This window comes from Poecilia latipinna, unplaced genomic scaffold (genome assembly GCF_001443285.1).
Source record: "Poecilia latipinna isolate Pla-1442-1.1 unplaced genomic scaffold, P_latipinna-1.0 Scaffold1152, whole genome shotgun sequence".
Lineage (NCBI taxonomy): Eukaryota > Metazoa > Chordata > Actinopteri > Cyprinodontiformes > Poeciliidae > Poecilia > Poecilia latipinna.
The window spans coordinates 175,869-202,722 of record NW_015113768.1 but is presented as its reverse complement, the minus strand read 5'-3'; the positions used below and the strand labels follow the sequence as shown (position 1 = coordinate 202,722).

The following is a 26,854-nucleotide window of genomic DNA, read 5'->3' as shown; positions in this document are numbered from 1 at the left end:
AAAAAATATCTGTCATAAAAAAATGATAGGAAGAAAATGTGACTAAGTAAGTTCACGTTTTATTTAGAAAGTCTAAACCGGAACTCCCATTGTTGATTTTGGTGAACTTGACGTTGGACCCACCAGCTCAGATACCGATCAGCAATTGGCAGGTCAGCCGAGCACGGACGCTTGAACGCGGGGATGAATCGTTTCCGTCCCGGTTGCATTGCGAAAGACTGCCGCTGACAGTTTGTCACTTTTTAAAAGCGAAACATGCCTCATTAGCCTTCGTTGCTTTAGTGACAGCGTGAAGTTTGCGGAGTGAGGTGTTCTGGTGCGGGACGAGGCCAGTCCAGTGCTGGAAGTGTTCATGTTGGGACCTCAGCTTCAGTTTCAGCTGGCGGCAGCATCGCGAGTCCAGGCTGAACGTGCAGGATGAGACCGGGGCGACAGGCGCGCGACTCGGGCATCACGTTCAGGTTTGTGCCGGTGGCGTGATTCAGACACCCCCACCATGGAGGAGAAGTTCAGCAGACTCATTTTCATCCCCATTGCTGCGGTCATTTTCCTAATGATCGGCTACCAGTATGTGTGCCCGGCGGACAGCAACACCTGCCGCTTCAGAAGTGACGAGAAGGGGCTCGTCCAGCAGCGCTTGCCGGCGTTCGACTCGCTTTACTCGGAGCCGGAGGCGGACGAGGACTTCCCGGCCAAAATCACATCCAAGTTCAACTTCACGGAGCGGGACCTGGACAGGCACGTCGACTTCAACATCCGAGGGGATGATGTGATGGTGTTCCTGCACATCCAGAAGACCGGCGGGACGACTTTCGGTAGGCACCTGGTGAAAAACATCCAGCTGGAGCAGCCGTGTGACTGCATGCCTGGCCAGAGGAAGTGCACCTGCCACCGGCCAGGCAAAGCCGAGTCGTGGCTCTTCTCCCGGTTCTCCACTGGCTGGAGCTGCGGCTTGCACGCCGACTGGACAGAGCTGACGAGCTGCGTGCCGGTTGTGATGAACAAGAAGGACAAGGACAAGAAGAATGTCCAGAAGAACAAAAAGTGAGTGCACCACACTCTGATTTTCGTATTAGCCAGGCGCACAAACAATTCAGTGCGTAAGCAGCCAAATATGCAGGCATTGATCTGTCCTGTCAGTTTCAACAATTTTTTTAAAGAGTGCAAAGAAAAATTAAAAACAAGTCAAACTGTAATTTGAATGCAAAATTATGTTGCATTCATTCACTTTATCCCAGTGCAGATAGGGGTATTTAGAGGTTATTTTTGGATAATTCACTTTAAAATAATGTGACACTTTGACTTAATATCGTTTTAATTCACAATAAGAAAGTCAATTTCCAATTCTAAATTCAAACAGTTTTGATGTTTTTTTTAGGGTAACTAGATGTTACAACGGAGGGAGACACAAGGAGAAAAAAACTATCCTAAAATTAGCATAAAACAATATGCAAGTCTTACTGTCCTTTGTTCAAATTGCAACTTTCTTTATGCAACAATGACTCAGCAAAAAAAAGAAAGAAAAAAAAGGTATTTGAGACAATGTAATAAAGAAGTTGTGTGCTCAATTTTGTGCCACAAATACTTTACTATATTGAATGTACATATTCAGATTTTCTTTATGTCATTAAATGCAGTTATAGTTGTAGTTTGGAGGTATGAGAGAGTCGGAGGAGGGACTTAACTGTGACGCAATTGGTAGAGTTGTTGCTTTGCAGCAAGAAGATCCTTCTGCATGGCGATTGCATGTTCTCTCTGGGTACTCTACCTTCCTCTGATAGTTCAAAATCACCACTTTTAGATTGATTTGTCTCTTGGTCACCTTGCAATGATTAAGTGAATATGCAAAAATGGATGGATGGATATATAAGTTATTAATTAAAAATGTAAACAAAACACCCATCTGATATGTAACGGACTTTTCCCCCCTTTCATTTCTGCAATAAAAATCTCACTTTTGTCAAAATGTCCTATTTTTATGACATTCATTCCACCAACATCAAGAGCTGACACAGCTAAAGTAAAAAAATGAATACATAAATATAATTCTTATATTTAAACATGTCAAATCGAAAGGTAACATTAAGCAAATAAGGTTGTTTCTGGATGTCATTATTCAGCCTGAATCTTCATTATATTAGTACTTCTACAATATTGTTTTGAAGTATTTTAGACATAAAAATATCTCAGTTTCTAGCATTTCAATTGAAAAATCTGGTTTTCTTTATGTTTTTGAACGCACCAACACATGTAGATGACAACAAAATGAAAATAAAAAAGAGAAAATGAAGTAATTAGTAAAAAAAAAAAATGAAGCAATTCTCAACATTTGCCATTGGATGAAAACACAAAGCCTCCTCCTAATTCACTGTTTCATGTGAAATTTTCAGCTTCTTTATGCCAGTGAACGCACAATGATAGAAAGCTAATAGAAATAAAAAAGTAAAAACTTTTAAAAGATGTTCAAGGTTTGGCTTATTAAAATTAACAGTAGAAAATGTTAAAAATCCTTGGAGCTGGCATCGTATGGAAAAGTTGTTTCTACCTGTTGAATTAAAACTGAGCTTATTGTTTTAAGTCGTCATTGTTTCCCCTGTAAAAAAAAATCCACTTTGTGTCTTTGACTGTACCAACATTCAAGTAGAAATAAACATTACTGGTTAAAATTTTCCAAGTTAAACCATTTTTTTTTACCATTAGCCAACATTGAATACCCAAACTGTCTTTTTTTGGCCACCTTTAAAGATGGACTATAACTCCCTAAATGAAGCTTTATGTATTATTACTATTATTATTGGGCAGGTGATATCTGTTCTTTAAACAGCAAAACATATGTATTTTATATTACGTCAGCTAATCAGAAGCTTCACTTACCATGATAAATTATAAGTTTTTTCTGTTTGACTTGGTAGTTTTAACAGGTCTTACACAAGATTTATCTTATTTACCCTTATTGGCCACAAAAACATCAGACGATTCCAAATAAAGTCACATAACAGGAAATTGGGTGTGTGATGCCTTATTGGCAAGTATAGCCGGGTAAAAAGGTGATAAAGATGCGGCGTTAACAAGCACAGCACACGTCAGCACCGGAGTCGCCTCTATCGCATTCGGGGCCCAGCCAGGAGGAAAAAGGGCTCCTGCTGATCTGAAAGGTCTGTTTCAGTTTCCTGTAATTACAGCAGCAACATGGCTAATCTTAAGAGAATAAATCACTTAAGCCGACAGGGTCCTCTGAGGTGTGTGGCTTATGTGTTCGAAGCCAATTTGGCTTGCAGCTAGTTCAGAGAGCAAATCTCCATATGTTACTGAGAGCACCAGCGTGTGTCGGCGAGACCAAGGAGGGCCTTAAAGAATCCTCAGGAATCCATTTGCCGCCCTAAGTGGCAGCCGTCAGACTTAATTTAACACTTGGAAATAGTTTTGAAGAGGTGTCTTAAAAATCAACACCATGGGTGAGTCAACAGCACTCCAGCCGTCACTTGTCCATTCAGTATAATGTTGGACAAGAGGAAAGCGGCAGTCATCAACGAACAGCACTGCTGGCTGCCTTGAGTTCGTGATTAAAGATGGAATCAGATGTGCATTTTATTCAGAGTCATGTTTCACAGAGCAAGTAAGTGCTCAACTGGCACATGTGGGTGTTGATAAGTGAATATTCCTCAAGACTGCTTGCATTTTGTCAAGTGACAGCCTCTATATAATGTGCATCTATCAGCACAAAGTATTGGTTACATACGGAAAACGAGAGCGCATATAATTTTTCCTCATTTTCTCGAGATAAGTTATTTTCTTAATGGTTTTCTCAAGATCACTACGTAACTTCGAGTTTTTTTTGAGTTAAGGAGTTAATTTCCTGTTTTTGAGGTAATGATTTCCTAAAGGTTTTCTCGAAATAACGAGTTAATTTCCCGTTTTCTTGAGATAACGAGTTCAGATCACAATGGTTTTCTAGAGATAATGACTTTGTTGCTTGTTTTCTTGAGGAACTGAGTTATTTTAGTGTTTTCTTGAGATAACGAATTAACTTTCCAATGGTTTTCTCAATATAGCAACTTCATTTCCCAATGGTTTTCCCAGGATAGTGACTTAATTTCTTGTTTTCTTGAGATAGTGAGTCAATTTCCTGTTTCTAGAGGATGGCGAGTTAATTTCCCAATGCTTTTAATGAGTTCATGACTTCATTTCCTGTTTTCCGCATGTGCTTTTTCCCCAGTTGTTTTCTCAAGATAATGAGCTAATTTCCCAATGATTTTGTTGAGATAAGGAGTTAATCTCAAGAAAACAAAGTCTGGTTTCTCAACATAACAAGATGCGTGCCACGGCAGAAGGCATTTTAAGGAATGAACATGAAAATGAATCAGGTTTAATGATCAGATCAGTCATCTCGCAATCTCCAGAAAACAAAGGTTGGTTTCTCCAGATTAACTCATTATCTCAAGAAAACCATCGGGAAATGAAGTTGTTATTTTGACAAAACTATTGGGAAAAGGTATAAGTGGAAAACATCCACTCTTGGGCAATTTTGTTACAAATTCTCAATTGGATTCAGGTCTGCACTTTGACTAGGACATTCTAAAGATATAGATATGATTTGATTTGAACCATTTCATTGGTTCAGAACCATCTGCTTCTAACAGGCTTTCCTTCAGGATTGCCTTATATTTCAGATGATTTGATATTGGAGTGAAACATCCTTTATTACTGCGCCATAAGGAGTTCACAGGGCCAACTCCTCGGAGAGATTCAGCGGTTTCCTCAAGGACAGATCTCAATCTGTTTACTAGCACTTATAGTGATTCCTCCATTTACAATATGTCTGTTTTACAAAGGAGGGTGTCGAATTTGAGCCAAATGCGTCATAACTCGGTCGTTTTCTGAGAAATTGCCAGGCGACCTGTGTCACAAATCTGTCGTTCTGAGTTTTGATTTCCCCGAGGATGATGCCCACTTGGTTTCCTGACTGTACAGCTTTAAAGACAGAAATGTCAAATAAGCAGTATATATATAACTCGCATGAAAAAAAGAAAAACAATTTGGTGAAGGTTCCTGGTCTTTAAAGGTTAAGATTGCCTAGTAAGGGCCACATAGGGATGATCCGCGCTCTCACCGGGCTCTGTCGGTACTGAAAGGCTCTTTTCCTGTCACTTCAAGGTCCATCATGGATTGTGACACAGACTTAGATGGCAGCGTGGGGAATTGAGCCGAGTTTGTGCATGAGTGTGCATGTTTGCAGTCATGTTTTTTTTTTTTTTTTGGTCTTTAATGTTTTTTTTTTGTCACCAAGTTTTCCTCTACCTGATGTTATGAGACAACTGTGAATTCAGACATTTTTCTCTCATCTTATTGCTATAGAGGTCCAAATTTTCACAATATGTTTATCTGAAAGGATACCTCATCTTATACAGGTTGCAAATATAGCAAGAAGGATGCAGTCAGACGTGAACGGGAAGGAGACCGCCCACACTTGTCTTGAGGCTACATCCAGAAGGTTTTGATACAGTTTTCAAAATGAGGCTTATGGGATATCTATCAATCTATATATATATATATGTATTGTGTAATATAAAACTATACTTTGATACTCTAATATGTGATTCCCTGTTTCTTCCTGGTAAATTATTTACACAGCATAAAGGGAAGAAGGCCTGTAAAAGCTCAGGTCTTGGAAAACTATCAAACATGAGTTGAGGGTTATGGATTTTCTGTCAAATTAAGGTTGTTTACCATCACATGGAACTTTCTAAATTTATAATATTTATAAGTTGCAATGATTTCTTAGGTTTAAGCCTATTTATGTTCTCTGGAGTAGGAGCTGATGCATATTTCAGAGCACCTGCCCTGTTCTCCATTATCCATCTCATCAGTTCAACTTCTTCAACCCTTACCAATAGTGAAAAAATATCGACAATTTATGTAAATTGGAAAGGCAGACTGAAGATACAAACAGCTCAATAAAATAAGTGGAGAAAAACTCAAATATTTGATTAGGGAACTTGTTAAAAATATTTTACAAGCAATTTTAGCCTTTACCACCATTAGCATTGCTAGATGTAAGAGTAGCTTCTCCATGTCATTTCTAAACTGGAAATATTTCTACCTCGAGTCTTTCAAGGATTCCTACATATAGGATTCCCAACATTTTGAAATCCTACATGTGTCATGGCAGATAGTTTAAAAGCTCAAAAAGGAGAAAACTAATTTACTAATTTACTCACTTTGTTTTTGCCTTGATTGTTTTATTTCCTCTACTGCAAATGTTTGCACATCAAAACCAACTTTTATTTTCTTTATTTTCTTCTTTCTGACACTAAAGTATCTCTATCCACACAATGCTACTGTAGTACTATCTGATTTAGTAGAATAGCTACTGACTGTTCTAATCATATGTAAAATGTATGAAGTTAAAACTTTTGGTGAATGGTCAGTTTCAGACTCCACGTAGTTCACTGTCATCACCTGCAAATTGGTCAAAAATCTACTTTTGATAGGCTGATCATTCCTGGTTTCTTCAGACACCATGTTCACCATTAGTATGCTTTGTTAGATATTTGTTCTAATTACTTGAAATAATAGACATTATATTTCTCCCTATAAGCTTTAGTTAACAGATTTTGTTTAACCAATTAAATAAATATATAAAAACTGAAAGAACTCTCTAAGTGTGCATAGAAAGGTGTGATTCATGAGTCTGCTAAAAGTAATTTTACTAATAAGACGTGAGACTTCTTTATATCGCCATCTGGAGTTTGCACTTGTTTACCTACAACTTCTTCAAAGACCATCTGTAAGACATTGTAGCACTTTGTGGCAATAGTTGGAAATAGAGGGCCAAGCGTTATGGTTAAGGGATGAGCAGACTGGCATTTTGTTGCACTAAACCGACAAAATGATGGAAAGTATGAGCATTTTTTTGGTCCAACGATTTAAACACAGGGGGTTGTTTCATCCCAGCTTGTCTTATAGCCAACCTCTTAAAATCTTGATGATGACCTGGGATCAGATCAATAAACACTGCACCTATGGTTCTATTGGAATCATACTGATTAATAAAAAAAAGTTCCGCCTTCTATTTAGGGCATAAAGTGGTAAAATTCTGCATTTTCTAATGATAAAAAAGCAAAACAAGGTGAGTAAAAATGTCTTGTGTAGTATAATTCTATGCTGTAGACTTTAAACTTTATATTTTTGTGGCCATAATGTTTCTGCGGGGCGGTTATTTAATAGACAGAAATATGCGGAGCTGTCTAAATTTACTACTCGCTTAATTCTTCACCATCTATCAACTAATGAAATATCTGGGCCTCGGAGGGGTTCTTATGGGAGGATGACCCACAAATTCTTCACTACTCTCTTCATACTGCTTACAGAATATTAGGAGTACAAAATGTAGGACGGTATTGTTTGTCAGTGGACACATTGTTGAGCTTCAGATCAGATTTTTGACATCAGACAGACATAAGTTGTTTAAATGCAGAATCCAGTTTTCAATTTCTTAAAAAAGTCTTAAATTCTTGCATCTAAAATTAAGGCCACAAGATGTGTTTGATTCATTCAAAATGCAGGGCGGCCTTAAATATGTAAAATTTTGTCATGGTGGGAATATTTATTCTCATTTATTGGAAAAGGGCTACGATTTCACGTGATTTTTTTAACTACTATTTTTCTTTAATATTAAAAAAAATGCTTGAAAGCTAAAATATTTCAACGTGGCAAGAAAACATAAACAGAGGTAATCCGTGAAGGGATCTTTAGGCTTTCACCTAAACTAATCTTACCGCCATCACAGGAAAAGACGAATATTTTGTACATTTGGTGTATGTTCCCGTTCCTGCTGGTCCGTTACACAGACACTCCATCTGTCTGCTTTAGAGATGCACTTTACAGTCACCTTGAAATCACCTCTCTCCTACACATCCTTCCACCACTAATGAAAGCGTGAAAAACGCAGACAACTGCTCAATGTTACATAAGTGCCTCCACGCCTGCACTGGGAATGTTCTATGTTATGTCTTTGACAGATAAGTATGTTCTGATATGCAGGAATAACGACCAAGAACTGGAAGGGAACAAGCACCAGTGAGCTCCCTAGTTAACGAGAGCTTGTTAGATTAATGCGGTATGTGAATCTTGTTTACAGAGCACACCAACAAGCTAGTAAAGAGATTTGATTAAGAGATTTGTAACCAAGTCTTCTTTAGCTGGTGTCTTCCTTTGCTCTTTCCTTCCTTTATCCATTTACATCTATCCATCTTCATGAGTTCTTTTTCAACTTGAGAAAAAAATCTAAACTAAAACCCAGAAGAAGTGTCTTTGAATGCTAACTAATTGCTTTTGTAGGGCTTTTCTTTCAGCATGGGGTTACAGCACTCGCATCACAGCAGGTAATGTAATTGTTGTAAGACCAGACGGTAAACCTGCTTCAGTCACTGTTCTGCCACGCTTAATCTCGGCCGCAGGCCTCTTATGGAGCACTTAGAAAGTGTAACCTTGTAATGAACCTCATTATTTCAGATTTCAGCTTGTACTTGTACTTTAAAAAAAAGGCTTAAGGTTCGAGCTATTCTTCTGGTAAGAATATAATAACTGGGGTGACAACAGCACTAAAGGTTTCAGTTTTAAAATACAGAAAGATAATAAAATAAAAGTCCATCCTCTGTCACTGCATTCCAGTAATCAGAGATTGGCTCATAGGGGTAGCAGGTCAATGAGAGAATCCTGGACATCTCTCTGCCCAACTAAACTCTCCAGCTCATTCTGGCGGATACTTGGCCACAAAGGATATACGTACTCTCACTAGTGCCAGGGTTTTCAACTCTAGGCCTTAAGGGCTGGTGTCCTGCAACTTTTAGATTTGTCCCTCGTGCAACACACTTAACTGAAATGGTTGAAGTACCTCCTTAGTGCAGTCAAGTTCTCTAGAGACCTGCTAATGACCTTATTATTTGACTCGGGTGTGTTGAAGCAGAGACATATCTAAAAGTTGCAGAACATCAGCCCTCAAGGCCCAGCGTTTAATACACTCCTTAGCAGGAGATTTTTTTCGGCATACCCAAAAAATCTCCAAAGGGAATCTTCCAAAGAAAGGAGCCCAGCAGGGCTCTAATCAGATACCTGACTAACCTCAGCTGACTTGGATGTAGTCCTTCTGGCCACCTGGTACTTGTCTGCTGTTTTAGGAGTTCCAAGTACTAAATAAGCCCAAAAGTACTCCCTGTTCTGATGCTCATCTTCTATCACCACTTCTATCCGTTCTGGTTGTCAACACAACTGGAACCAATGACCTTCAGACCAAAGGTCCTGGAAGACATACTGACCCTGTTCTCTACTCCACTAGAAAGTTACCTTTGGGTGAGCCATGCCAGGTTACTGAAGATAACCTAGAGACATGGGTTTAACTACTCTGAAGGTATACACTGTAGATCAGGTGATCTGAGCTCACCGTCACATTTGGGTTCATCAGGTCGGTAGGGCAGTCTCTCTCACCAACGAATTAAACTCTCAAGCAGGTGGTGATAAGTTGACACATCTACTCTTTCTTTAACAGAATTGTAAAGAGTCAACGCCATATGTCCAATAATAACAAACCTCAAAATAACGTTAAGGTCCAAACCCCAACAAGACTAGGTAATCTTAGCTAATGAACAGTCAAAACATTCCCTTTTGCAACTCAAAATCATAAGGAAACAATCCTCTTGCTCACCAGACAGGATTTCACAGATGCATCAGCCAGAGGTCTGTAAGAATCTCCTCACTCATCAGTCCGGCTTACCTGGACATCTATGGAGTAGAAAGGAGTCCTGCACTCCTAGAGTTGGTTTTAAGAGACCAAACTGCTTGAAGAGTTTTCCCACACACACCTACCTGGCATGGCTCAACCAAAGGTGGCATTCTAAGTCCTAAGAGCCAGATTATGGTACCAGAAACAAGGATCGTCCAATCTCCACTATTGTCATCCACCCAGGTTACAAAACACCCAACCTTCCTGGAGGTGGTGGTCCCACTTGGAGACATAAATATAAAATTGTAAAAATGACACCAGACTAAATAAAAAACTCAATAATTGCCGTGTAGATATCTAAAATTTTAGCATCTTTTTCAGACATCAGCTGAAATTTCGATCAAATCATTTGCTAAGATATTGTAAAAAGTCCTCCAAACTTTGGATGGATATTATTTACAGGTCAGATGGTCAATGTTCTTATTTCTAGTAACATTTTTATAATTTTTAAACAGTAATTGTTACAGTCAAAATTGTCTTATTTTGTGTGTTAAAAGTTAACACTAATACATCAACTTTGAGAGTAGGCAAAATTGTATTTGCTATGTATGTTCTTTAGCTTAGAGGACAAGAAGACCGCAATGACCTTCGGCAGCATTTTATTTGTTGAGCTTTTCTGAAATCATTGCTATGAACAGATTTTTTAAATTACTCTATTGTCCTCACTATTCTGATTTTGCATAGACACTTACAGGTATTCAAATAAAATAAAAAAATATATATTGTGGATCTTGCAAGTTTTATTATCACCTTTCAACCTGAGAAGTGTATTTTTAGGTAAAGGTGAAGATGTAGATCTTTTTGAAAAGTAGGCTGACGAAGATTAAAAAGATTCAGCGTTTGGTGTGCATTCACACTCATTTCCTCACACAACCCTGGCTTACGGGTGGATTCGGGGCAAATGACGTCAGCTTTTTGCTGATAAGGTGTTGACATTTGGTGTTCCTATTTGGGCAGCGTTTTAAAGCACCAGCTTGTTAGTGCCGTCTGTTGCAATATAAAAAAATATGCAAAAAAGAAAACGCTTACCAGGTTTACTACACTTTATATGTCAAAATCATATACTTTATAGATTAATATGTAGGCTTAACAGTGTGCTAAATCCATTAACTTTTTCTGAATGAAATTACCAAAAAGTACATTTGTATGAAATATTAACCCAATAAGGATTTCTTGTATTTAGAGATTTGTTGGATAAACTTTTGTTCTTTCTAGAAAATGAAATACATTTAATGGAACATTGTGTTTCTCTTTTCCAATAGCTAGCTTAAATGACAGTTAGCTATACTATAAATACGCTAACTTCATAAATGCTAGAAATAGGGATGACGTTAAAGTACAAAACCCTCCAAAAAAGTCAGTCTGTGGCGTAAAATGAATTTCTTTGGAAGGTATGCCAAAAATTGCACACAAAAAAAAAAAAAAAAGATAGGCAAAAAGGATAACCAAATTATTAAACATGGCGGTCATAGTATGAAGGAAGGAAGGAGAATATCTGCCCATCAGTTTTTAATCTTAAACTTAAGCAAAATTGCATCAAAAACAGACCAAGAACAAAAATGCTTTGGAGTGGCCTAGTCAAACTCCAGAGTTACATCTGATTGTGATAGTGCTGTAGACTTGATGGCAGTTTTTAGGACCAGAGGTGTGGATTAATATACTTGCACACAGGGCAATAATGGTGGCTTGGATAGCTTTTTCCCCCAAATAAATGAAATCATTTGAAAAGTGCTTTAAAACAAACAAACTTACAAAAATAAATCTGAAATAATTAACTACAGAAATATCTGTATAATTCTAAAAATATATATATCTTGAGTGGTCAAATGGAAACAAAATATCATAGCCAATTCACTGGCTAGAGGTAATGTAACATTTTACAGCTACTAGTGTAGTACTCACCATTTATGACCAAAAATAGATTTCACAAAGACATCAAATACTAAAGTCCCCCTTTGCCAAATCTAATTTTAGTCACTTGAGAACAAAGGGACAAACAAAAACAAAAGAAGTAGAACATAATCCTATATACCTTTGAATAAAAGGAAATGTAATAATACAAGTGGATGGAAACCCCTTTTTTATATGAAAATACTATAGCAGAATGACTTTGAACATGGGCATAATATAACTTCTTAGCAAGTGATCATTTTAACTTTACTGACCTTTTTCCTTGTTTATTTTATTGGATTGAATAATGTACAATTAAGAGATGTTAAGCTCTCTTCAGAGTAAGGAATAAGAGTATCTCATAATAATATCAGAAACAAGAATAAAAAAAGCCGCAGATTGTCAGTAGAAAGAAGCCTTCTTGTTTAAATTGAATTTTAAAAATCTTGTTTAAAGACGTAATCCTATGACGAAATATGGGACAAGACTGAAGACACTTATCAAATAAACCCAACAAGAGAAACTCCTTGCAGCACACAGCGATGTCAGAGATATTCAGAGGATCTTGGTAATCTCCACACTTCTTGCCGGGATTAGGGGCAGTCTAAGAAAGGTTTTATAATGCTTCGAAGGAAGGGGGGAGGAGGAACGAAGAGTGCTAATCCAGGCGTCCGGATTTGCATTTTGAACTCGCGGACTGGGACTGCAGAACGTTTTGTGGATCAGACATCGCAGGCGACCAAATCTATGCTAGACATTCTATAAAGAAAACTAGGCAATTACCCTTAAAGCATACAGTACCATTAGTTTTTATGTTGCGTCACATTACAGCTACAATACAGTCCACTCAGATTGGATAGAGAGCATCTGTTAATTATTCATTAGTGTTGGAGATTTGAAAACTGGATTTAGGTCTGGACTTCATTAAAATGCACTGATCAAAACCAAAGATTTTCAAACTTTAAGTAATCAAGGGCCAGTATTTTCTCCATTCTTGTGTTTTTTACATGAGAATACTTTGTTGTAAAGCATGCAGCTAATTATTGTAGGGTTAAGGATTTTTGCCTTGATTGAAGAAAGGTCTTGAGTTTTTAGGTCATTTTTTTTATTATGCTGGTTTAAAAACATTTTTAAGCTATTCCCAACAACAAAAAGAACTTTCCTTGTCATGTTTTAGGACAGTGACCTTAAAAGGGGAAGAAATGAAACATCGCTAACTAAGGAAAAATACTGTGCTGTATACAACCTTTTTTCATTCATGTGAATTCATCATTATTGTCAGGAAGTGGGTTTGAGGTGGTGAGGAGAGACACAGGCTGAACCCAGGTTGTAGTGAAAATGATGTGATTTAATGAAGGAAGCTCAAAACAGTCCAGGATGACAGGCAGCACGGCAGAGAGGTTAGCATTAGCAATTACCGGTAGCCACTGATGACACTGAAGACTGAATAGGAGAGCTAAGCTTCACCAGGACCATCTAGTTCAACTGGCCAGCACACAACAGACAAAACTGACATTAGACGAGGACCCGACAAGAGACAAAGACAACAGGTGGACTTAAATACACAGGGAGGGTGATCAGGGAATGAGACACACCTGGGGAGCAATCAACAGGGAAGACAGGACAGGAACAGGTCTAAACACAGGAAACCTCAAAAATAACTACACAGAAAACACAGAACATAACAATTATAAAGCAAATCTTAAAAAAAAAATGACAAAGTGTCCATTTGCATCAGCTTCATTTGCTTGAGGGCAACCACAATTAGATTTTTTATTTATTTTTTTTTTTTACATTAAAAATGCTGAAAACCATTTATTATTTTCCTTTCACTTAAACCACACTACCTTGTGTTGGTCTGCCACAAAAATTCCCAAAACAATACATGAAGGTTTGTTAAAGTTTTCTGAAAAAGTCAGAAACATACTTTTTAACAGTAAAGTCAGAATTTTGAGTTTAATGTCAGAATTTTGAAAAAAAAAGAATAAATAAATAAATAAATTTTCCAGTGGCCTAATCCTCTTAAGTAGTTTGTTGATGTAATGTTACAAAACGGGAAGATGCTTAAGGGACATGAAAATATTTTTGATGCATTGTTGGTTTTGCTTTCATTTACTGAGGTAAAATACTTAGGAATGTCAAAATATGACGAGGGAAAGAGGGAAATACACATATAGAAGATGTTAAAGGTGAATAATCAGTGATAGAAGCAGCGTTCACACGTTTCAAACAAGCGGCCTGCCTTCCTGCAGTTTGTGTGTGGGTGGATGTGACCTTTGCAGTGTACAGTCTCCCGTTTATTCTTCCTATATCTACATGAACCTCGAGCACCAGCTGACACCTCACCAAGCCGTAAAAGATTAAGATACCAAGCAAAGGTTAAAGCTAAGTCGCCGAAGCGAGTAAAGCTTCACGCTGCCGATTGTTTTTAGCAGAGGGCGTCTTCGATGCTGTGCATACCGTGGGCGTGCTTTTTGACAACCAAACGAAAGAAAGCCACCGGAAAAATTCTCGGTTTTACAAATGAAGATGAAGATTTTCAGTCGCCTGGTTTTCAGCTTTAAAATAAAAAAAATAAAAAGCATCTCGGTGCTTTAGGTTGCCCAGACGTCGTGTCTTTCCGGAGGTGTTCCCTTCCTTCGCTTTTTTACGCCAGCATCCCCGGGGCGTTTGCTTTTATGGCCTGAAATAGCATCTCGTTTATGGGACCGGCAAGGATCGCCGTCCCCTTTCTCATCAGCGCTCTCCCAATAAATCTGGATTTCTCTACACGTTACCACGCAGTGCTTCCTGCTGACATTTCATACAGCTGGGTTATGTTTTAGAAAAAAGTGTGCTATTGATTAAGGATAAAAGAAAGGCTGCTATGCTGTGTGTTAGTTTGTCAGTAAGCCTGCTGTGCACAGATGGGGATGGGGATCGTTCTGCCTGTACTTGTCACAGGAAAATTAAATTACTCCATTAAAGAAATTAGACAAGTGAAAATGGATCTCGCTTGACCTGTTGGTCCGAAGACTGATGCCAGAAGACTTCATCCGTCTCTGTCCAGTTCAGAAGCATCAGTTAGGCATTTTCCTGTCATATGTTTTTACATAAAATGTGCTGGATTTGGTGTCCAAGTTTCATGTATACACTTGAAACAAGGTCTTTACTATGGGAGAGGATTTGTTTTCTCAAAATGATGTCAGAATTCGGAGAGTAAAGTAAATTCTGAAGAAACAAAAAAGTCAAAATTCTGAGAAAAAGTGGAAATTCAGACTTTCTTGAAAAGAAAAAAAAACTTGAAAATTTCTGAGCTTGAAAAGTCGAAAATTTGTCAGGAAAATACTCAAATTTTCAGATTAATCAGAAATTTTCTGAGCTCGTAAAGTTGAAAATCTTTAACTTTTGGAAATTCCTTGAGTTTCAAAAAGAGAACATTTTCGACTTTTGGAGCTCAGAAATTTCTGAGTTTTTTCTAGAAGATTTCTGAAATTATTCTAAAAGATTTTGAGGGGGGTTTTTTGGTGGAAAATTTACCATCTGCAATGGCTTTAATAAGCCATCATACTTTATAGTACAGAATGAATGAGAGAAATATGCAGAGGTGCAGCAAATTGAAGAATCGGAGCAATAAAGTCTTCATTTCTGATCGTTTCTCAGCTGTGCGGTAATAAAATCCAACTACAATCAGTCAATATATTTCAAGCTGAAATCCACATACTTGTTTCACAGCTCTGTGTCGGCATTGGGAGCTACGACCATCTGCTCATGTGGGCTTACTTTGTCCCACCACTGAGATATTTCAGTTTTTAATGGACCTAGTTCATTTAATTTACCCTGCTCTGTCAGCAGACTGACTGAAAGCATTTTATATGTGAAGGAAATGGTCACTAGGCAAACATTACCTAAGCTTTCATTGTTTAAAGCTCTGGCTATCTCAGTCTGGGCCTTGAGATGTGCAAACATGGCAGATTACTGATTGAAAGAGCTTGAAAAGTGGATACTTGATGCATAGAACTCATTGAATAAGGATGAGGTTGAGTCATTGCAATTAAGCTATTTTTCAGAACCCTTCCCCACACCCCTAATTGAGAAGAAACGTGACGTGTTTTCATGCATTTCAAAGGCCAAAATAAATCGGATTGTTGTCGATCCACATAGTTTTTCTGCGGACTGCGTCTTCGGCAGTATAAATAGTTTCCATCAAGGCTTTTATCGTGAGCCTGATGGTGTCCTTGATGGCAGTGAGTGAATTAACAAGGCAGATATTGATCTGCTGCTGTGAGTTTCCTCTGTAGCTTTTTTTTTTTTTTTTGATGGTGATTTAGAGAGCGAGGGAGAGACAATCAGTGAGAGTCAGAGAGAAAGCGATCGATAGTGTTTGCAGCTTTGCTGTGTGGAGAAAGGTGACGGGCTACTGACGAGGCGTTCGATGGATCGCTAGCAAAATGCGACCAGTTGATTTAACCTTGCATTTGGGAACGCTTGGGCATGATCTCACTGACACTGTGATGTTTTGACAGACAATGCACTCTGTGACAGTCGCTCCACTGTCTGCTACGTTCAAGCAAGTCTCGCTTGGAAGGTTGATTTCAGAGGTTTCTAAAAATGCATGTTGGATTGGTCTCAGCCTTCTTTGAGACAGCCAAAGAGATGCTGAAAAGCTCTCAACTGACTGAAAAAAACCTAAAGCAAGACTTCAGCTTCCATAGTAAAGCTCATACTAAACAACAACAACTTAACTCAATACTGATTCTAAGCACTAGAAAAGTAATCTCCATCTTGATAAGAACGCTAAAAACTGTGGAGCAAAGAATCAAAATTAGACTTTTAGGTCCAATTGAACAGCAGTTTGTCTACAGGGAGAACAACAAAGCATCTGCAAAGACAACACCTTGCTTTCAGTGTCGCATGATGAGACTTTGGGGCCTCTTTGGATTCAATTAGATATCAGGATGTTCTAGGTGAAAATGTCCTGATATCTGTGAGGGAGTTGAGTTTTGAACAATGATCCCAAAATGTAAACTAAACTTTAAAAAGCATGGAGAAGAAGTTCTGGAAGAAACTGGAGTGTCGATCATAGATGAACTTCATTCAAAAAAAATTATAATATATATAGAAAAAAGTGGTTTCAGGAAACAAATCCAAGAATATGTATGAAAAGAATATGTAGACTTACAATGAACTGACAGAACCTTAATCCAGCATGGCTGTTTGTCCCAATCTGCAAGAGGAAGCCTGAGGAAAACCCCCAATTTTCTATGATACGTGAGATAAAATGTTCGATCAAAGGGGGCATCTTGGGTAACCCCAGCCTTGCATCCAAGAGGAATTACTCTTGACCTTCCTAATATGACCCCGCCGCTGTCCCTGACAAGAGTAACTAGAGAGCTTTGACATTTGCTGCTCTTTGTCAATAGGTCACGATGAAAGCGAAGAAGCAAAAAGGCAGGTTTGCATGGACACTTATCGATCGACCTGTCTTGTGGTTTAGCTGTTACAGATAGCTGATAGGCAGGGAGGGAGGGGAAAAAAGTGAGCTGTTCTCATGGAAGAAGGCCTCTACGGTGAGGAGCTCATGTTGGTCCGTCTATCCATCGCTTTCCAATCTACTCCACTAAGATGGCATAGTAATTCACTTAGTTCCCACTGTGGGCTGCTATTATCTATGGGTGGTGTGTCTGTCAGAGGGTGCGTGTTGTACCGTGCCATCACCACATCACTCGTTTAAGTATATATCACCGCTGATTGATATCTTCTGTCTGGCTCTAATTGCTAAATTGTCGACCTTTGAAGCTGCTTGGCTCTGTGCTCTTGACTCGGTGTCTTTGCTGCTTTCTCAATCACATTTCTGCTAAGCCGTGAAGTGAAATCATTAGACGTACACGACTAATGATCTCTTTACATCTAATACACAGCAGATTTATAATGACGGCTTAAACTGATGATACTCATTGCATATTAATACAGTGCATCGCTGATAGAGTCCAAAATTACCGGGCTTTCTTAACTGTAAGTCTGAGTGTATTACCCCAAAGAAATTGATTTTTTTCTTTTCTCTTTTGCAACCCACAGTACTTTAATTTTGTTTGGTGGTATCAGAGTAAGAAATCTAAGCCACGCATTTCTCATTTTTTGACTTTTAAGACGTAAGAAATTTTGCATTATATTCTTTTCTACTTTAAAAACCTTTTAAGACAGACAGGGAATCGGAGAAACCTGCACCTTGCAGACAAACTGGCAGACATAAAGCCAGTCAAGGAATTACTAACCAAGAAAGAATGAACCAGATAAAGGGCAGCTGTATACACAAGAGGGATGATAGGGGATCTGGAGCAGATGTTCTGATGGGAGTGGAAATTAGGTGATGTGGAAAGGTGGCAACACATTTGGGACTTCTGCTGTACAAGAAAAAGAGAAGTCCTAAATAAGGAAAGGCATTGGAGACATTGTAAAGAAGTGAATTCTTATGATTAAAGCTGCTTGTGTAACCAATAGTGGCAGATACGTCTGTCACAATAAGCAATAAAACTATATCATGATCAATTAAAACAAGCTCAATCATTTCCATGTGCATGATTGTTTATTTTGTCTTGCTCTCTTTCTGCCAAAGACTGAGTGAGAAAAGCTTCGGTCTGGTGTATTGGTCTCAACTGGTACTTTTTTTTGAAGGCCAGTTTTCTTACAGAGACTTCAGTATCCATTTTATTTATTATTTTACTTATTTATTTTGGATATTTAAAATACCTTCCAGTTCCACTGTTAAGTTTGTTTGAAATTAAGAGTCTATTTCTATTTAAGAGGGTGTACTTGCATTATTATGCAACTGCCATTAAATTACTTGAAAATTATCTCAAAATGACAATATCACTTATCGCAATAATTCCTGGGACAAGTTATCGTCCACCAAAATGCGCTATTGTGACGGAACAGTTCATAGAATCATGTTTAGTTTGGTAATGGTTTTTGTTTTGCTTATCTTTTTCATTCTTCCTTTCTGGTTTTAAAGTAATAGCTTTAAATTCAGTGCAGTAAAGCCGTCTTTTGGTGGAAAGAAAGCATGACAAGTACGCGCCGATGAACACAAAACCGAGTATTTTTACAACAGCAATTTGTATGTGAATTTTTATACCACAATGTCAGGAAACTGTTGTCCTCAGCAAGACTCCAGCTCATTTCAGTTGGGAGGGAGCAAACGAGAAGAATAGATAGATAACAGGAAGGCTAAATAGGAAAGTAGTAAATTAAATACCGTTTTTACAGAATCACAAGATAGTGGCCTTAGAAGCAAAACAAAATCAGCTTAAGATAGATTCGGCAGAAAAATTCTGGAGCATAATTCAGTGTAAAATAGTCTGAATTTGTTTTAACTCAGTGGTAAGGTAATTCAACAAGTGCAGTGAACCATGTCGAACACACAGCTCCAGGACATCCATGACAAACAGAAGTTTGAGTCCTACTGTGGGGGATTTTTCCAGCTTTGCTGACAAAAACTGTAACTCAAACACTTCCCAAGGTGAAATGTGCCACTGAGTTTGTCTTGGCCCACCCTTCGCTCAGTAGCAGTCCAAACTCGGCCTTGACCAATCAGGAACACACATGGGCTAATAAACGTGGTAAATACTGTGCCCAAAACAGTCCGCTGGGTTTTTCCAACAAGCGACGAAATGCAGTGTAGCACCTCCTAAGACGTATTCCCTCCACAAACCCCCTACTGCAAAAGGCAGCACACCTTTTTTTATTGTGTGGCTAATGAAAACATTAACAACTAATGAAACAAAAGAAAAATCTGTCTGAATTTTCCAGCAAATGGACAGATTTATGTGTTTTTCTTAGGTAGTGTAGAAGCTGTAAAATCTTTGAAAATAGCCAAACAACAATAAAAAAGTCGTTTGGGGCGCAACTGATGATTGCTTGAGTGCCGCCCTGGGTGGAGGGTTTGGTATTTATCTCCATCCATCTTCCTATCAACTCTGATCAGGTTTCCTGTCCCCACTGAAGAAAAGCAGAACGAGGCACCGGTCGCCATCTTTCACTGCTGGTCTGTGTTTCCAAAGAGCTCAGTTCTCGTCTGAGCAGAATGTCTTCATGGCAAACCTTCTACTTATGTTTCTTTAAATAGCAATGTCTTTTAATTATGTATTAATTCACCATAGGTAAAACATGATGTCGCTAAATGTAAAAAAAAAAAAGTTCAGCTGGTGATTCTTGTCAGCCGTTATATGTAATGGAGTTCAACTTGTTAAATTGAGGATTTTTTTTGCAGATAGATTTTTCAGATGAGCTCTTTGTGCTGCGGTTAACTGGAGGTTTGGAGGTATTAAACTGCGGAGTAAAAAAAAAAAAAAGAAAAAGTCCGGCTTTTGCTTTGAGCTTTTATATTTTTTTTTTCAGCGTGACATCAGGTCACAGTGATCTGCACGCACTGGATGACCATATTCAATTTAGCTTTTATCTATGTAGCTTCCCTTCAGCAAGAAAAAAAAAAAAAGAAAAAAAAAGTTAAATTATTGAATTTTCTCCAGCCCACCCCCACCTTGCTTATTCAGCCACCTCACTTTCATGGTAGTTATCAGCGAATCAATAGATAAAAGGAAAAAAAAAAAAAAAGCCGTGTTTGTCAGTTGAAAGGTTCCCTTGCAGCTAGGTTACAGCAATTTTTAAAGTGCTGTTTGTGACAGATCGGAGTGATTCGAAAACAGGAAAGGAAAAGAAAACTCATTACTGGTGGTAGGAAGGGGCAAATTGATGTGACAAAAACAAGAATAATTCCACATTTGTAGGATATTAAATTGTATGCACGCTTGGCTTGCGTTTGTTTCTGTGTCATTATTCTCTAACATCCTCAGACACACTCTGTAATGTTTTTTCATTTAAACCCTAATCAGAATTTCTGTGCACTCCTCGTGCTCTCACCTCTGAGATATTTCTTCCCACTCATGTTTCTTTTTCAAACTGCAGCAGGATATGAGAAATTTAATGTATAGTTTCATCCTCCTTTGCTCTGCTGAAAAGTGTCTGACTGTTTTTTTTTTATTTTAATTTTTTTTTTATTCCCAGACATTTTTCATTAACCTTAGGATTGCACTGCACACATAGAAATTGTCTCCTTTTAATACCGTGCGCTGATGTAATTTGAAATTTGATGGAAATGAGGAACGCAGTCTTGCAAAGGTTAATAAATATAAGCAAAATCCAATGTCATGAACGGCCTTCAGAAGTCAGCTAATTAGTGAAAAAAAATGACACTCATCTGCAACAACACTGACACTACAAAAATGCAACATATACCTCCCAGATTGGACATAACAGATTAATTGCACAATATGATTGACACCATCAGCAAGTGGGATGGAAGGTCTTTGGGTTTGTCCTGTGAGGACAATGTCCTAGTTGGGAGGGGGGTGTCTGGGTTTGGGGCATCTGGGGCTTGGGTTATTAGAGAGTCACCCCCTGGGGCTGTGGTTCCTGTCTGAGTGGGGTTTAGAAAGGTGACTTTCTGGCAGTTGCATCTGGTGCCTTTTGGAGAGTCTGTGCTGGCAGACATAGGTTACCGGCCTACAATGAGACCCTAGGTAGGTCTGGGATCCTGGGGGCAAGTTGTCCTTGGTGTGGATTCGTGGCTGGGCCTGAGCTGCTTGAGTCCCGGGGGAATTAGTCACAGGAGGTTTTGGCCGGTGCCTGGCCTTGGCCCAGGTATCTCCATTGCTAGAACTTGGGGCCTCTTGGAGAACGTTTTTTGCCAACTCTTTGCAGATGTGTTCTTCTTTAGGGAGTGTATTCTGCCGTTAGGGAAGGGATCTGCAAGAGGGCAAAATCAGTCTGGGTGTCTAATGCCTTATGTGTTCTCGGAATTGACTGATTCGTTTATGCTGAAGTGACAAAGGCGATCAGCTCATTCTACACCATTAAAATGAAAAGGAGAATTGCAATAAGATGAAGGGATGTAAAAGTTTGATCAACAAATAATCCCGATGGATTTAGGATGAAAGGAAGGATGGACACTTTCTCTTCAAAAGGCTTAGTTAACACAATTACCAGCAAATGTTGCCGCAACTGTACAAGACTTTTGGATCAATGTCGTTTAGTTAGTGCCAAAGTTTAGCAGAAATGTTTCATGCCCAACAAATCACACCAGCTGTCAATTACTGTGGTGAAAGTCATGACTTGAGTCTCCAGTATGTCCAAACTTTACAGGTAGCCGACTGACAAATCAAACGTATTCCTCAGCTTGTACTGAATTAATCCAAGCGTGCTTATCTTGTGCATCTCTGTCTTTACAGGAATTTCTACTACATCACTATGCTACGTGATCCTGTGTCACGCTACCTCAGTGAGTGGAAGCACGTACAGCGTGGGGCTACTTGGAAAACAGCCCTCCACATGTGTGATGGCCGCCCTCCCACTCAGGATGAGCTTCCCGCTTGCTACAGCGGGGAAGACTGGACTGGTGTGCCGCTCACAGACTTTATGAACTGTCCCTCGAATTTGGCCAACAACCGTCAAGTGCGCATGCTGGCTGACCTGAGTTTGGTGGGGTGCTACAACATGTCCTCCATGAGTGAGCTGGAGCGAGGCCGTGTGCTGCTCGCCAGCGCTAAGGCGAACCTGCGCAACATGGCCTTCTTTGGCTTGACGGAGTTCCAGCGCAAGACGCAGTACCTGTTCGAGAGAACTTTTGGGCTGCGCTTCATTCGGGCCTTCACCCAGATCAACAGCACGCGCGCTGCGAGCGTGGGGATAAGCGAAAAGGTGCGGTGGCGCATTGAGGGGCTCAACGCCTTGGACGTAGAGCTGTACGAGTACGCCAAGGAGCTGTTCCTGCGGCGTTACCAGGATAACCGGCAGAGGCAGCACCAGGAGGAGCGGATCAGGAGGCGGCAGGAGAGGCAACAGAGGCAGCGGCTGCACAGGAACTATCTGGTTGAGCTGCTAAGACTGGGAGGTGGAGGAGTGGAGGAAGAGGAAGAAGAAGAGGAGGTGAAAGTGCTAGAAGAGGTAGTCACCACTGAGGATTACAGTAGCCAGGTGGTGCGATGGTGAGGAGCCAGAACATCACAGCACTGACTGACTGCGGATGAATTTCATCGTTTCCTGTGACTCAGCCGGGACCTCTCACCCTTCACAGGCTTAAGGCGTCAGACTGCCGAAAGGTGTCTTAATATTTACGATGGATGTATTTGCTATAGCAACATGAACATTTTGTATTTATATTTTTTTTCTTATGGCTAAATTTTGGCACTGCAATAGTGGAAAATGTGTTTATTTATTCAGTTGCAAGTGCTTTGAATGTTCTCCAGGTGGTGAAAATATTCTTCATGTTGCGCAATAAAAAAAAATACAAGGATATGAAAATATGTATAATATAAGAGAGGCCTATTTATTATTATATTTCCTAAATGATGACTGGGTCTTTGATGTCCTGTTTGTTATTTAGCTCTATGTTGAAATCTTGTGACTCTGTGGTGTTTGGCTTTATAAGAGTATCAAAGCACAAACTTGGCAAACTGCAGTGTGTTTTCTTCTTTCTGACTGAACTGATGAAACAAACTGTTACAAATGAACCAATAAAATTGGTGTAACAAGTTGATTTCATTTTATTTGACTAGATTCTTATGATTTTTTCTTAGAAGTGACACAAATTTAACAGCTATTGCGCACATTTCCCTACACAGCTGGAAAAAATCTGAAGTAGAAAATAAAGAGTATGAGGAACTACTTATAATCCCAAACTTTCTTTCTTTCCTTCCTTCCTTCCTTGCTTCATCTTTGTGTTCTTCCTTTCTATGTTTGAGGCATTCCTTTCTTTTCCTTGTGTCCTTCCAAGTTATATCTACCATAACATCTTGGTTATTACATTTACAATAATGCTAAACAATTTTTTTACAAAAAGCTATACAATCTGGGCCTGCTTCAGGAAAATTAATCGCCCACAAAACCAACAACTAGTTGTGCCGTCATGCGTAGCAACAGCTATCATCAAGCATTTCCAATAACACCCAATGAGGTCCTTCAGCTTCTGCACAGTCACTGTTTCATGTTTTTAACCATCACAAACTTATCAAAACGGCCAAAACTTAGAGAAACGTATTAGCCAGCAACAAGCAACCTGTGGGGGAGGAGTCCCACTACATACACTATACTTTAGACAACTGAAGAAAACGGCAGTAACTCCAGCATTTATTAGGATTTAAAATGTAATGAAGGAAATCTTGTAGTTCCAGTACCAAAACCTCAGAATGTCATTAACCCTGTTAACTGCCCTATGTCTAATACCTAATTTACCAAATTTTCATTATTTAGATCATTTGCTTGGTCTTTCATTGTTAGAACTAAACAAAAAAATAATTAGTTTGTTATTAGGGATTTACTTTTACTGACTGCCTGAGGATTAGGAAGCTCAGCACTGTTAGCATTAGCACTCCTGCTAATGCTAACAGTGCTAAACAAGCTGAAGCTGGATACAGACTCAAGTTCTTGGTCCACACATACATTTTTGGTAAACTTTAATGATATTGGTATGTTAAATTACAATACAACCCATAGCAACCTTACTATTCTCTGCATGACACTTCCTATGACCAATTTCGAACAGCTAATGGCTAACTGAACCAACATATTGTGATCTACGTGTTTAGAGCAGAAGATGGCAACATTGATATTGTTGGCAGGATTTAACTCAACATAGGAGAAAACTACATTTACAGACTAACGTGCTTCATTAAATTTCATGTATAACATTTAATATGCTCGAAAAATGTTTTTTTTTTGTTTTTTTTTAGTATAAGAGTGAAGGTAATTTCCCACTGGAAACTGGTTCAATAAAAACACGCAGCGTCCTGTGCTGGTAATTTGTACCTGATGGACTCTCCAGCACACATGTTTTTTCTTCCACACTATAAAATCTTCACACTTCTTCCCCCATTCACGCACAGATGATGAGTTTTTTTCCTTTTTTTTTTTTTACCCATGAAGAAGAGGAGAGCAGTAGGCCTGAAAGACAAGCTGTCAGAGCCACTTCGAGCACTCTTACATCACACTGACAGAACATTGGTATTTGTACCATTAGGCCATTGATCACTGGGCTCTTTGCTTCCAAATTGATCATTTAAACTTCAATTGGCCGTGACTCTGCCGCAGCAGAAAATAGAAGAAGCTTAAGGCTTTTTGTTTTTTCTTCCCCACTGCAATCTGAGAACCGTGCAGCTCGACGGACGCTCCATTTTCGCTCAAGTAGAAAAACAATCAGGTTTTGCAAATTTCCACAGACAGCAAACCTTTAAAAGTTAGGTGCTGGGGCGATTGCTTAAAATTAATATCCTGGCGCCGGCGTCTGCAATACGCACTTCCTGACGGCTCCGTGATGCGCTCCAGAGGAGGAAAAAAGTGTAACGTCGAGATCAATTTGGAGGCAAAAACAGAATATCCACAGACTAAAATAGCTTTTCCATTCCCGGCTGTCGACTCTACCTGCACAGCGTGCAGGAGAGAAACATTTTACAAATCCATAATAACAAGCCTCATTTCTACTGCGTGCACCTGCCCACTGAAGATGGGAATCTTAAAAACCCAAATTCATACAAAGGAAACCACATCCGGATGAATTATTGGCTGGAAAACCAGCTTGTCTTTTAGAGAAGATACAAACCCACTTAACACATTAAAGAATATTGCAACAAATTGCAACATATTTAAATTATTTCCTAGCTTATAGCTTACCATTTCTGGACAAAATTAATTTATTTGAAATACTAAGACAAATGTGATTATAGTTAAACTTACCCAAACTCCCAGCAAGATTAAACATGCACTTATTTCATATCTAGAGACATTTATGTGTAATCATTTCATAATCATTTAAGGATTTAATTAGCAAAATGCTTTTTCCAACATGCTTGCCAAGCATTTTTCAGAACAAACTTGTGAGCATTTGTTACCACGAGATCATATTTAACTGTGTTTATATAGCATTATGTAATTTTAAAAAGCTTTAACTTACCTTACGTCTACTGAGGAGCTGGTCTGTTTATTCAATTAGATGTAGTTTCAAACTCATGGCAGCAACTTCTCCCTATGTTGATTGTTTTAAGAGGCTGAAACAGTCAGTACAAGCAAAATAGACGTCATGTGAAACACTATAAAATGTATTCATTTATTTCCAATCAGACAGACCTTATTGTTATATTTAATGTGGTCTTTCCCAGTAGTCTTCTAGGTTTAACTCTCATCTAAAGATTATTTGCATACCATAAATGAAGGGACAAACCAGTGTCTCCTTAAGTCATAATATGCAGTCTAACTTTTCTTGCTAACAACTTTGAGCAATCAATGTAAATATTATGCACCGAGATGTCTGGGCATACCTACTGAAGCCTAACTGAATTCAGTGTCCTTCATCAGTATGAAATTTTTCATCTGTTACTAGATGAGATGAAGGATTTGGAATGATAATTCTAAAATGTCTCGATACGAAATCTAAACCATGTTTTTGACATTTGAAGTGCAAACTTTTCACAAATTTATGGATAGTGAGACTGGAACCCACCTTAAGATCCACATAGAAGAAAGCACCGTGGGTGGTTAGTCCAATCACCGTCACTTCCTGAATGAGCAAATCAAGCTGCCTTTAATAACAGGAAAGGGGAGATTATAAACATCCTACATATAATATATAAAAATTGTACACAACAAATTACAAAAATGCCAAACAAAAACCGTCATTTTTGGTTAAACTTTCTTTCCAAAAACCGATTAACACATTCTCTCAATATGTACGAAAAACTTCTAATTTTTTAATCCTTCTGAAATGTTTGTATCACGTGACTTTATCACTTAGCGATTTAAAATTCGAAATAATTATTCACTGTTTTATACAGACATTTAATTTCCAATTTAAAAAAAAAAAGTATCTATATTGTTTTATAGTAGTTCCCGGAAGTTCTGGAACCAAAAACAAAAAATTAAACGTAGTTAGAGGTGACTAACTTACCAGCCAAATTGTTAAAGTTTTGTAATTTATACTTTGGCTTTAAAGTGTCAGCTATTAAATACAAACACTAAGACATGAAAACAGCTCTAATGTTGTGAATAAAATAAGTTTTTCTGGTTAAATTACATCCGCCGGTCTTCTCTGGTAGCAGGCAAATCTCGTCCTCAAACACCACGCGCAGATCCTTCATCAACTTGACTACTGGCGCGAGC

The 26,854-nt window shown here is 38.6% G+C and overlaps 1 protein-coding gene and 1 long non-coding RNA gene across 2 annotated transcripts; one reads left to right on the top strand and one right to left on the bottom strand.

Annotated features, from left to right (window-relative positions):
* LOC106960079 (heparan-sulfate 6-O-sulfotransferase 3-like) lies at positions 1-23,243 on the top strand. The gene is made up of 2 exons (XM_015052998.1): positions 1-1,044; positions 21,937-23,243. Exons 1-2 carry the CDS (start codon positions 497-499, stop codon positions 22,694-22,696), a joined length of 1,308 nt encoding a protein of 435 aa, XP_014908484.1. The 5' UTR covers positions 1-496; the 3' UTR covers positions 22,697-23,243.
* LOC106960080 (uncharacterized) lies at positions 18,276-26,854 on the bottom strand. Its single transcript, XR_001427495.1, has 4 exons — positions 26,769-26,854; positions 26,199-26,277; positions 25,653-25,746; positions 18,276-21,454 (listed from the first exon to the last, which is right to left on the bottom strand). It is a non-coding gene; the product is annotated as an uncharacterized LOC106960080 (long non-coding RNA).

Excerpts from the sequence above, each read along its gene's own strand:
- LOC106960079 (XM_015052998.1), top strand. The coding sequence starts at position 497 with ATGGAGGAGAAGTTCAGCAGACTCATTTTCATCCCCATTGCTGCGGTC. Across the intron at positions 1,045-21,936 it reads AATGTCCAGAAGAACAAAAA|GAATTTCTACTACATCACTA; the intron begins GTGAGTGCACCA and ends CTGTCTTTACAG.